The sequence below is a fragment of the Pezoporus flaviventris genome, unplaced genomic scaffold (assembly GCF_033815535.1).
Source record: "Pezoporus flaviventris isolate CSIRO_AGI_PZ_B2104156 unplaced genomic scaffold, CSIRO_AGI_Pfla_v1 ptg000023l, whole genome shotgun sequence".
Classification (NCBI taxonomy): domain Eukaryota; kingdom Metazoa; phylum Chordata; class Aves; order Psittaciformes; family Psittacidae; genus Pezoporus; species Pezoporus flaviventris.
This window is the reverse complement of record NW_026892571.1, coordinates 10,070,514-10,083,521: the sequence shown is the minus strand read 5'-3', so window position 1 is coordinate 10,083,521 and position 13,008 is coordinate 10,070,514. Positions and strand designations below refer to the sequence as shown.

General features: G+C 47.1%; 1 protein-coding gene across 1 annotated transcript; it reads left to right on the top strand.

Moving 5' to 3' along the window:
* The first annotated feature begins 205 nt into the window (after positions 1–205).
* Positions 206–12,779, top strand: STC2 (stanniocalcin 2). Its single transcript, XM_061456674.1, has 4 exons — positions 206–573; positions 2,731–2,873; positions 5,351–5,562; positions 9,104–12,779. Exons 1-4 carry the CDS (start codon positions 423–425, stop codon positions 9,495–9,497), a joined length of 900 nt encoding a protein of 299 aa, XP_061312658.1. The 5' UTR covers positions 206–422; the 3' UTR covers positions 9,498–12,779.
* Positions 12,780–13,008: the final 229 nt, after the last annotated feature.

Here is a 13,008-nt window from a genome sequence, read left to right as displayed (position 1 = left end):
CACCGAGGGGAAGCAACTTGTGTCTCACCACCACCGCCACCATTCCCCCCCCCCGCCGGGTGCCCTCCGTACCCGCTGCCCCCCGCACGCCCATCCCCCGCGACGCGGCGCGGGTGGGGCCGGGGGAGGCGGGCGGCTGCAACCTGCCGGTGGAGCCGGGCCGGCCCCCGGCGGGCGGGCGGAGCGGGGCGGCGGCTGCCATTGGCCGCGGCGCGGAGCGACACCTGCTCGGCTCCCTCATGCGAGTGACACCGGGGCTCGGCGGGGATATTTGAGGCACCCTCCGGCGCCGCCACCGCCACTCCGCGCTCGCCGCCGCGCCGGGCACATGCGGTTCGCGGGGCCGCGGCGAGGAGCGCGCTGGGCCGGGGTGCGGCACCCCGCGGGGGAGGACGCGGCGGCGGCGGGGGGAAGGCGCGACCATGTGCGCGGAGCTCCGCGGCAAGCTGCTGGCCCTGGCCCTGCTGCTCGCCATCGCCCGGGCTGCGGCGGGCACTGAGGCCACGCACCCGCCGGAGGGGCCGCAGGACAGGACCCCACAGCAGAAGGGGCGCCTGTCCCTGCAAAACACAGGTACGGCTTAGGGCTTGAGGGGGATGCGAAGGTGGGGTGCTGGGGTGTGTGTCCCTCACCCACCGCTTCTGGAGCGCCGGGGAAATGGAGTTATGACAGGCGTTTTATTCCGGCGTCCGACTGTCAGGCATAAATCATCAGAGGAAATAAGATCTCCCTTCTAATTACCTTTAAAGCCCGGCTTTGCCAAGCACGTGTTGCCCTTGCAACAGCCACGGCCGCGCTCCGGGCGAAGCGCCTGGGCAGCCCGACCCCGGCCCGCGGAGGCGAGGGGCTGCCGAGGAGAAAGTTTCTCGGCGCAGCGTTTGAAACCGGGTCGAGGAGGGGAGGACGGGGACGGACGGGAGGGAAGGGGAAGCGGCTGGAAATGACTGGTGCTTTGCCTCCTCCGTAGGGAGTCGTGCAATGATGCAACGGGCCGGGGGTTTCTCTCCTCCTCTCCCGCCCCCTGCGCTCCCTCCCCCGGGTATTATCTGCCTAGAAGAAAGAAAGCTGAGGCGTGCACTTCGCTGGATCGCTTCCCAGCCGTGCAAAGAGAGAGCGCGGGATCCAGACGCTTCCCTCCTTTCCCCCTTCCCCTTTCTTTCCCCCCTTCCCTTTTGCCTTTTTTTTTCTTTTTTTTTTTTTTTTCTTCTCCCTTTAACACTCTCAGTGCTGCGAAACGTGTTTAAACACACACGAGCAGGAATGCACGAATGCCCATTAGGGACTGCCACATGTGAATCACGGCACTGTGCAGTTCTCAGCACGCTGGAGCCAGGACATGTGATCCGGCAAAGGGTTTGCATCCGGATGCCAACACAAGCACTACAGCTGAGCTCCCGGCCCCAAAAAAAGCCCAGCTCCGCGCTCTGCAGCGCTCCACAAAGAGCTCCATCCCCCTCCATCCATTCCCCCCCCCCCCCCTCCAGTGCGTGTTTGCGCAGCTTTTCTCTTGTGGCCGAGACAACCCCCGGAACCGACCCCGTGTCCCTCCCCCAGCGCTGCACTTCGGGGCAGGTAGAAGAGGGGGAGGGAAAAATAAATGCAGCGGCAGTGATTTGGTTCTGAGCCGGGGGGAGGGCATGGGAACTCCCTCAGACTCCGCATTTCCATCCGCGGCTCCTCTCTCTGCCTTGCAGCGGGTTGAAATTAGACCGAAAGTTGCTGTAAAGACTTGCAAATGGACCGCATGGCAAAGGGGGGGGGGCTGGGGACGTCTGAAGCATGCTGCGGTTCGGAGGGGGATTAGGCAGGCTCCCAAGGGCGAGCTTTAATTAAAGGTACCACTAGGGCACAGAGTACGGGAATTCTTAGCATCCTCAGTTCTGGTCTAAAAACTACCCCTGTTTAACTTTATCCCTAGGCTTTTTCAGCAACCACCTTCCCTCTGGCAGTACTACTACATCAATTTTTTAATTTTTTTTTTTTAAGGACCAGAATGTGTCTGTTAAGAATCAGATTTGGGGGGGGGGGGGTTGCTAAGTGAGTATTAGGCAGTATTTTTTATTTATTCTTTTTTTACAGTATTACATAACATCTGAAAGGGCAGAACAAACACGTGTAATGGCTGGCTCCAGTACATCTATTTTATGTTCTACATATATAAATATATATGTATTTTCAATTCATTTCTGCATTCTGCATAGTTGCAGCTCTATGCAGCACTCAGTGTAAAGGACTGTATCAGTAGAAGTTTTGCCATTAACTTCATAGACATCACCACAGGGGAAACCCAGTGGTCTACAAAAAACATTATGCTAATAGCCAGAAACTAGCTCAAAGTACCAGAAATTAGAAGTTTTAGCTGGCTAGGTCCTGGGTTTCTCATTTGGCACTTGGAAGTTGATGGGGGGCTTTGTACAAGTCAGACAGCAAAAATCATGCCCATCCTTTGCTCCTGAGGAATGCAAAAGCATTAGACAGCTCTCAAGTGAAATAGCTTGATGTAAGTATAGTGGATTTGGCATTTACTTCTCGGGTATCACTTTCATAACATAATACACCCAAGTTTTGGCCTAATTTCTGTGAGAAGTGGGCATGCTGTGCGTACAAGAGCTGTTGTTGCGTGTTTTTACTTTCAAACTGATGATGTTGGCAAAATAACTCCCTCCCCTTACCCACCACCAGCTTCTCTGAACAGTTCTTCAAATTAACTGTAATCAATGCTCATTTTAGCTGAAATCCAGCACTGCCTGGTTAATGCTGGCGATGTGGGATGCGGAGTGTTTGAATGCTTTGAAAACAATTCTTGCGAGATCCGAGGCTTACATGAGATCTGCATGACATTCCTGCACAACGCTGGAAAATTTGATGCCCAGGTAACATGGTGAAATGTCCAACGTATCTGCTTGCTTCTAATACATACTTGGCATGTATCTTAGTTCCTTAACATATCTTTGCAAAAAAGAGCTACCGTTACAGGGCAAATCTGCTTCTGCGCATGACCTAAGAATATTTCTGTTGAAGGGTCCAGAATCAAGACCCCGAAACAGTAACAGAACAGGGGTGTGCAACCTGTCCCAGGAGACAGGCTGTCTCTAGCTACAGCGCCCTGGATCACCTCCACCTACTGTACCCAGAATAACTAAATAGGAATGCTGAACATGGTTTTCAGAAACATTAGGCAGCTTAAGCTTCTACACCATGTTTGTTCAAAGCCGATTCTGAAATGCAGCTTGGGCTCCCAGTTCCTTTAGACATATCAAAATATTTCCCAATGTGCAGTTACTAAAGTTGGCTCTCAAGACTCGCACACAACCAGTACAGGCAACCTCCTAAAGCTGCTCTATTCAAATAAGTCTTTGGTTCAAGCACGTTAAAATACGTTACTTAGATGGTATGCGGTATTAAGTCTCCTTCATTTTCTCCCCAGACCATTTATGCATCATTGAGACATCCTGTTATTATGTCTTGTAAACCTACTCTCCCATTTCAGTGTGGAGGGAAGAGAACATTATGACGGGCCAGCAGCATTTGGCTTGACCATGTAGTTTACAGTTTAACTTGACTAAAAGCACCAGCTACATGGCACTATTAAAAACATGGCAAAAAGTTGAGCTGTGTTCAGGATTCAGCCTGTTCCATGAGACGTGGTGGGACCACCCAGTAGGAAATGCTTTTGAAGTGCTGAAGTTTTAGGCTCAATTTCTCAAGGATGCATGAAGGGTCTGGCAAGCCATTGAAATGGGAATGGTTTCTTCTGTGGGTATTTGAAAATCTTCAACTAAATTTCCAAGTGGCTTCCAGAAAACACTGATTTATTTTTGCACCACATTCTGTTGGTGAACAGAGTTGACCAAAGAAGTAAGGCCTGTTGGGAGAGGAAATAAAAGGGCCTATGAAGGCTGAGTGTAGCCGTTGATGCGCCTATTCCCCAGTTGCTGCTAGTCAAATACAGCCTGTTTCACATCCAGGCTGTCTCACTACAGAAGTACTAAACCCATGGAGTTTTAGTCAATATGGAGGTGACTTTAGCCTCTACAACACAACTTTTCATGGTTCATCTCTCTATTATCTGTAGTTATTTCAGGCTGCATTAATGACAAGACTAACATTGGCCACTTTGTTCTCTGCTTTTCTGGTCTCCTTCCCTCACTCTGAAACCTTAGAACTGATGTCAGGTTTGGTTTATACAAGAATGTTCTTTTTTTCTTTTATCCTTATTTGCCTACCATGCTGAGTATGTTTATTACTGAAGGGAAGAGCAAGTGCCTTTGGTATGGGGAATTGAAAGGGATGATGACTGAAGCAGTTCTGTGTTCAGCAAGAAACATTTCTGGCTTGAAACAGTTTGGGGACATCTGCTTGCAGGTCTGAGTGAATCTTAATGTCAGTGGAGCTGTGCCAATATACTCCTTGGATAAAGGATAACAAGAATTTGGTCTTCATGAAGCACTTGTGTAAAATAGTCCAGAGCTAACAAAGGGATGTATGCAGTGCAGGAAGCTTCCGTACACCTATTGCTCAGCAGCATAAAGGAATTCTGAGCAGAGCTGTCAGACTGTGATAAAAGCCCTGCATATGGCTGCTGTAGTCTCAGCAAAGAGAAAAGAAAGGGATGGTTTTGATATGCTCTAAAGAATTGACTGAAGAAATCCCAAACAGTGGTTAAAGAGGTGCTACTAAAGCAGCTTTCCTGCAACTTACTTTTATAGTTTCTTGGTTTGATTTTCTTAATCTCACAATTTCTTGGAGCAGGGAGGCATCAAGACACTGTAGGATTATTGCTAGTGCTGATTTGAGTCCCTCACTGAGGCAGTGGTCATAGAGGAAAAATACAGCTGGGGAGTGGGGCAAGTGCATATAAAAGGTGCATACATGTGTATGAGTTTGCAAACTGATTTTAAAAATTTAAAGAAATCCTTGTTTTCAGTTACTGAATGTGTATCTGCTTTTGGTCCTGGGGACTTCAACCATGGCAGGATGCCCTTTCCTTTGTGTGAGCCTGCTGCTACCCCAGAAGTGAGCAAAGCCAATAACTCAAGCACTGAATCAGTTCAAGGTGCTCACTTTTGCCCTTTCCCTTGTTGGGCATTCAGCTAGTGGAGCAAAGGAAACCTCAAAGTACCAGTGGGGAAACCCTGTGTTCAACTCCACTGTAGCAAAGCTGGGTAACTTGGCATGGTCTTTAAGGGCAGAGAAACAAAGAAAAGAAGGGGAAAAGCTATTAAGTGATACCCTTAACAATCTAATAACTCTTGACATTGCCCTACAGAGGAGCAGCTGGCTGGGCATAAATCAGCTGCTGTGGTTAATGGACAAAAATACAGACCTACTCCATTTCTTTCCTTCTCAGGGAAAATCCTTCATTAAAGACGCTCTGAAGTGTAAGGCTCATGCCTTGAGGCATAAATTCAGCTGCATCAGCCGTAAGTGCCCTGCCATTAAAGAGATGGTGTTCCAGTTACAGCGGGAGTGCTACCTGAAGCATGACCTCTGCTCCGCTGCCAAGGAGAATGTCCAGGTCATTGTGGAGATGATTCACTTCAAAGACCTGCTGCAGCATGAGTAAGTGCCTCCGTGCTGGTGCAGTCAGAGGCGTGGGAGCTCCTTCCAGGAGCATGATGGTGCCAATGGGCTGTGCATCTGCCCAGGAGCTGTTTCACCTCCTTCTGGCCTTAAGCATGTCTTGTTTTTCCATGTACAACACCAAGGTAATGCTTTCTTTGCAGGGGCCTTGGAAGGCTAGGTTATTTACAAGGGCTAGATGTGACTGTGAAAGATGGTATGGGTTGAAGTTGGACCTGGCTGTCTCCTTGGTCCTTTGGCAAATACAGTGTCAGTGTCTGCCATTTCCAGAGGCACTTCACAATGTCTCTGTGTTTTCTGAGCTCCAAGACACTGTTCCTGACCCTAGGATCCTGTTAAAGATGACAGCTAGAAGAGAACGGGGAAGAGGGTCTATGCAAAGTTGTCAGCCAGATAATGGTTTCTTCTTTAAATACATACTTTCAAATATCTTGTAGCTAATTGTCCCTGAAAGAGCTGCAGTCCCCCAGGTAATCTCCCATTCATCTTATTCTCTGTTAATCTCAGATGCTTTTTAATAAAACATGGAGGTGTACGAAATGAAGGCACAAGTCAGATTTTGAGGCGTTCATCCCTCTGACTGGGAACAGAGCTGCCCTCTGAGGAATGGCAGGCATGAATCCTATTTGGAATTGATCAAAGCTGCTACATGACAGTGACAAACCAGGCACAAGCTGTTTGTACCAACTCTTTGTGCACAAATGCGAAAATTGGAGCCTGTTTTTCTTGCAGGTGAACATCTCACTCCCAAACAAGAAGGCTGAGCCACAGCCTGGCACCAGGCTTAACCTTAGAGCATCTTCCTACCACACCTCTATGCCTTTTTATCCCTAGTGGAATTAGCACAGAAACTCCAAATCCCAGCAATCATGGCAGATAATTTATTTTTTCTTTCCATAATCACTAGCCTTGCATTTGCATTGGTATCCAAAGGAGCTGTGATCCATTTCCCTTACTTTCTATTGAAAACTACCCTCCTAATACTTAAGCTGTAGTTGCAGACACTTCAATACCAGTTTACTTTCACATGCAGAATCATTTGCTGTGGTTTGTATGAGCTGATGGCCTGAAAACAAGGCCCTTTCCGTGGACATTCCTGACACTGAGATGAAAGGTACAGCTGGTGGCAGATCCAGGCCTCGCCAGAGTGAAGGGCAGCATCCTGCAGGCAAGGGGGAGAGGGAGAGAGGGGCTCCGTCCTGCACAGCAGCACCTCTCTGTGGGTGCTGCTCAGACTGTGTTAGTAGGCTATAAATTGGCTACTTGGCACCTATTAAACCTCCCTTCCCCCCCATCATTTGGGGATGGGAAGAACTATGAGAGCCAAAAGCCTGTCCAAAGAGGAGTAAGTGATCCTTATTTTACAAACAGTCTAAAGCAGGAATGCTCAAACGCAGCTGCTTATTTCTTGGGAGCATAACTAGGGGGTCTTGTTTTGAGAAGAGACCGGTCATTCAGCTGAACACCTGTAATTTGCATGATCTCATTTAATGCTTCTGCACTTCAGCATCTCACTGAGATGGAGCATAGCTTTTTTATGCAGGACTCCCCAAATAGAAGCCAGCCAGCCTCCTCCCCTCCCCTAAATTTAGAGGCCATGTCTTAAATCTTGAACTAAGGAACTTGTCTGAGCTCAATAGGCAAGTGTGGCAGAGCTGGAAATAAAATCACGTCTGCTGACTTGCAGCCTTGTGCTCAGTTCAGGTACTCTGGTCAGGCCAGCTGAAATACAGAAAGTAAAACAGTGACTGAGAAATGGGCCAGTATTAATCCACAGGGCTCTGGCAGGCTGAATACCTGAAATTTTTGGCAGCTGAGCCACTTTTTAGTCATACCAGCAACCTATTTCTTACACAGATTTTTGTAAAGGTTGTGCCAAATTTCAACTACTGATTTCTCTATCTTTTTTTTTCCTTCCTTCTGCTGTATTTCTCTGTTCTGCAACATGCTCAGTTCTCTCATCTTCTATTTTGCATTTAAAGCCAACCCTAAGAAGGAAGTGGGAGCTCTCAGGCTTGTTCTCTGATTATTTTGTTCTGTTTTCTCCCGATGAGTGTTGAGGAACACGACTGGGGCACTGAAGTCTCCTCCTGAGTCAGCTGTGGTGGGGTGGGGGTCAGGCTGATTTGCTATGGTGGAAGTGGTGACAGGCCCTGGCAGATCAGTCAGTGCTGCATTCCAAGTAACTTTTTCTAAGCAGCAGAAACAATCCAAACATGGGAAATATTGTGAGATAGGTGGCTCTCCAAGATTAGTCATTCAGAATGTGTTTAAGCCGTTGGGCAAAGTAAAACCAGGGTAGCGTCAGATAATGATCATCATCTGTTTTCTTCTGTCTAAGTTCTTGGGAATAGATTGAGACTGGTCCAGGGCCACCAGAGCTGGTGCCCAGAAGGTGCACCCCAAGCACTCTATACAGCCACAACTGCTGGCCCCAGCCAGTTCTGTAGCACTGTGGATGGTTCCTGCTGTGGAAGACTTTGAAGCACGTCCTTCTGGGCCTGCTAGCAGCTGAGCGGTTGTGTCAATAGACAACATCAATATTGACCCACAAAACTTGTGACCACAACTATTTTAAAATCGCTGCACTCGGTGACCTGTGGCTGAGGAAGTGCCTGTGCTCAGGCTGCGTTGTGCTGTGGGGGCACAGAGGGATGGGGGGAAGCAGAAATGGTATCTGGCCATAGCTCATTTGGGCTCCTTGTTTGGCTGGGAAAAAGTACGTACTGAAAGCTGTACTCGACTGAGGAAATGAAGGAAAAAAAACCTTTGGTGGCACTGCTTCTTCCTACACCAAGTGAATTCCCATGTGTCTGAGCTCTGTGCAGCTGGATCCTGAGTCCAGATAGGATCTTGCTTGTGATGGAGATCAGCACCTGGTGCTCCAGGGAAAGCTAAAGGTTATGAGAAAAGCCAGGGAACCTCTAGTTGAGTATCTTCTGCTCCTTGCAGAGGTGAGGAAATGCCTCCCAATGCATAACAATGATCAGTGTATGCTCTGTACCAGCTGTGCACCCAGAGATAAGAGAGCTGTTCCATCAAGTAGATGGCTCTAAACATGAGCAGGTTTCTTTTCTTGTGTATCCTGATTAATAAAAATGATGGCCATGGAAAGAGAGAGTGGCAGAAGGTGTGAGACAGCAGTTCTTCCATTTGGCAGCCCCATTTGCCAGGCTTGTAGACCTCATGTATTCCTGTGGTGGACTCCCAGAGTATCTCCAGTGGGAGAGAAATGAAGGCAGATTCAGCACCTGAGTGAAGCTTCGTTTGACAGAATACCATCATGTGCATTTCTCACAGCAGTATGGCCAATTAGAATATGATATATTGCATAATAAACATATGCTGGTTTGTAGCAGCAACTCTACTTTGCCAGGTCAGTAGGTAGCATGGGAATAACACTGCTGAACTGTGCTGTGCACAAGGGAGGATAAGGCAGAGAGGCCATTGCATTTGTTCACTGATAGATAACCCTTATATATTATTTTGACCCTTTTCTCACTGTTTCCTTCCCTTCTAGGCCATACGTTGATCTAGTGAACATCCTGCTCACCTGTGGTGATGAGGTGAAAAAGGCAATAACAAGAAGTGTCCAGGTCCAGTGCGAACAGAACTGGGGAAGTCTCTGCTCCATCCTGAGCTTCTGCACCTCTTCCGTGCACAGTGACACCATCCTGGGTCCAGAGAAGAAGGCAGGTGAAGCCAGCAAAGCTGGTGCTGGCCGTGGGGACATGCTGGCCCACTCCGACTCCGACCACAGGGAGACCTCACGAGCATCTAAGGCAGAGAGAGGTACTAAGGGCCACTTGAACGCCCATGCCCGGGTGAAAGCTGGGGGCCATGGTCCCAAAGGGGTACATGGGATCATGGACCGGGCAGACGAACTGTCCGACTTTTCTGACATCCGGAGGTGAAAAAAAGGCACCAAGTCCCCGTTTCCCCCATCCTTCCCCTTCACTGGAAACCTCCTCCGTTGAGTCCCATCTTCCCGTCTATGGACATTCCAAAGCATTTCCCATTCAGAGGTCAAGCACAGGGCATTGCAAGATATATACGGACCTCGGCAACAGTGTATATAGTAGCAAAGGGAGAGCAGTGGCAATGGGTTATAGATCCAGCAAACTCAACACTTGAGCAGCCACCAAGTGTGGCAAAATGTCTCCAGCTAAATTCATTTCCCCTTTTTTATGAAGTGGATATCAGCTGAAATTTAGGATCTTGTTTGGGGGTTGTTGGGTTGTTTTGAGGATTTGTTTTTCTTTTTGTTTTGTTTTGTTCTTCTTTTTTTCTTGGTCCCCTTGTCTGGGGAGAAGGTTCCAAGAGGGCTCTGCCAGACTGCATGTGGCTGCTTGTGGCTTAGCACCTCTGAAGGTTTAGGGCACAGCCTTACAGCAGATGGCTGAATTCCAGGGGGATTTGGTTTCTTGTCTGTGGCTGAGAACACAAGAGTTCAAGGCTCTCTATGTGACACTCTCTAATGAAATAGCTACCCCATCTCTTGCACAGGAACTGTGGGGTCTGGAGCTCCACCGCTTTCTCTTAGTAACTTCTGAGCCATTGTTCCCATCTGGGTGATGCTGCCTAGTCTAAGTGCCCCCGTTTGGTTTTTAACCACTGCATAACTTGACACTTGCTAATCCAGTCACTTCAGCGTATCAAAGGCAAGTAGTCAGCTTCCAGGCAAGGCAACATGACTGTTAAGACTTGCACAGTAGGGAGGACCCCCAGGAGTATACTGGTGGACCTCTAAAACCCTGTGCACATTCTCTGCTTACACCTGTCTGCTCAGTGATACAGGTCCTCCAGCCCAAGCTTAAAAGGGTGGGCACAGGCTCAGACAGTGAAGGACCCTATATACATGTTTTTTCTGCAGGACTGCATTGAAGACCCATCATAAATCTCCTTAGCAGCAGCACGGCATGGTTTGCTAGGATGTGGACCCCCGTTCTAACCTGCCTATCAGCTGTGGTTTATCCAAATGCCAAAGATAAGGAGAAGGGGTTGACTTGGGTTGTTGGTTTTTTTTTTTTCAATTGTCATGCAAATAATGACCACCAATCTCTGCAGAATGAGTTAGTAAAAATGAAGAGTGTCAAGAGCTTATTGCCTCTAACCAGTTTTAAGTGTGAATGAGGTGTTTGAACACATCTCTCGTACCCCCTATGCAATTGTAATTCTCAGGTTGCAGATCTGCAATCCTATATCCCCAGATATTGTAGTGGAAATGGAGGTTACAGCATCCACAGGGACAGAGGGGTGAACTCTTCAGCTTCCTCTAGAGAAAAAGCAAATTTTCTTAGAAAGTGGGAATCACACCAGGGATTTGAGCCTTCTCATTTAGAAAGTTTGGGAGGAAAGCTGTGGGGGCAGGAAGGCAGTTCAGTAGAGACAGAACGTACCCAGTGAACTAACGTACGTCATGTCGCATGGTGGGAAGGAGCTGTATAAACAGTAGAGGGTGTTGGAATTTGGCTACGATTTCCAACTCAGATTTTAGTTACTGCTAAGTGAACACAGCTCCTAATAGCTATATTCAGGGTTTAATGCATGTATCCACCCGCAGAAGTTATAGGCATTGCTTTTAATAGAACCCACGTAGGAAGGAAGAGAGGACAGTTAAGTTGAAAAGGTGTGTCTCTATGTGATCACCAGGTCTTTGTTTACGGACATGACCTTGATCCCGCCTCATTTTAGCTAAGTTCTGTGATAAAAATTTTCATTCAACTTAACTGGGAAGAGGTGGGATCAGGCCAGGAACTGAAGCAGTGAAGACTATGCTGACCTGCGGAGCGGAGCTCTTGCCAGTGCAAGTGCTAGCTGCCCCGTTGAGTAGTAGAACAGCTCTGCCATGGATGAGGCACCCAGCCTGTCCCACAGAGGAGCTCGCTAAGGTTGGTTTGGACCTGCCTCTGATGGCTAACTCCTCTGCTCCAAAACTGAAGTGGCTGCTGGTGGTACCATAAGAAGGTTTCTAGCGTGCCTCCATGGGTTTCCTGTGAGCATCCTCTCCCCCTTGGTGGCATATAGCCACCATGAAGAACAAGCTCAAACCAAAAAGACAATCCAAGTGTTTTAGAAAAAAAAAAAAAAAAAAAGAAGAAAAAAAGAAAAAAAAAAACCAAACACAAAACAGGAACAACAGCTCACTACCAACATAATGCTCTTGCATTGAACTAAAATAAGATCCCTCTCTCATTAGAGGTCTGATTCATCAGTGGGAACCAAACATACAGATCTACATCCTTGAATGTCTCAGTCAACGTATCACCTCAGCATGCATACAGTTTTACTTGTATTCATTTGTTCTGTGGGGAAAATTGTATATTCCCCTGGTTTAGTCAATAAAAATTGGGGGGAGGGAGGGAAGCTGTGGGTGGGATGTTTGTGTAAGGCATAATATTTTTTTCCTCTGTGTGTGAAGATTTTATGTGTTCATCTACTGATTCCACATATGCTATTATTGTAAATATTTAACATTTCTATTTATTATAGTGTCCCCATTTAAAAAAGAACACTGCTGGCTATGATAATTTAAGCGTATGTCATGACCTGTGTTGTATATATTCATGCCACTAGTATGGGTTTTTTTATGTTTAAAGCTGCGTAAATATAGTTTTATACAGTTCCATAATGTTATTGACAGCATAAATCATTTATTTATTGTTAAACCTTTCATATCTAACAAAAAGGGTGCGTTTTACCTGAGATTATTTTATTGTGACATCTACATAGCCTTAATTCTTTATAAAAAAGGAAAAAAAGTCCATTTAGATACTGTATGATGCTTTAATTAACATTCCTTATGAACTTGCTGTTCATGAAGGAGGTTTAGCTTAAAAGCCAAGATATGAATGTTTCCTTTACGCTTTGCATCTGGAATGAGCCTTGTTCTGGAATGAAAATAATGGGAGAAGCAAAATGCCTACTGGAAAACTATAGCAGAAAACCCTGGAAAATGCTGTCCTAACTTAAAGTGCTGAACTAAAAGGAGAAAAAAAGAAAAAGGAAAATTAAAAAAAAAGTGAACTGTCCTTAATTCCAAATCTCTGGGAGAAAAACATACTAGTTTTATCTCGTGTAGAATTTGCAGCCAAATAAGCTTGTAAAAAACAAAGAAAATGCATATGACTTTAGACAAAGCTCTGTACCTTTCACACTATTATTTTCCTTAAACACTAATAAATGTTTTGAATAAGTCTGCGGCTGGGTTTGTTAGCTGGAATTTCAGCTGATGTGATAAGGGGTAAGAAAAGCCCTCTGAAGTTGGGCCAGCAGCTTCAGCCAAGAGGGGCAGAGGTAGTCTGCCTGCTTGTCCCCCTGAGCCCATGCCAGCAGAGGTGCCATGGCTGGGGCAGATGTGGGGATGGAGCCAGTCCTCACTCTGTATCCTGGGGAGAACTGATGCAAGAGCGGAGACTTCGACAC

Coding starts and splice junctions, on each gene's coding strand:
- STC2 (XM_061456674.1), top strand. CDS start 423: ATGTGCGCGGAGCTCCGCGGCAAGCTGCTGGCCCTGGCCCTGCTGCTC. Junction 2,874..5,350: donor CTGGAAAATTTGATGCCCAG/GTAACATGGTGA, acceptor TTTCCTTCTCAG/GGAAAATCCTTCATTAAAGA. Junction 5,563..9,103: donor AAAGACCTGCTGCAGCATGA/GTAAGTGCCTCC, acceptor CTTCCCTTCTAG/GCCATACGTTGATCTAGTGA.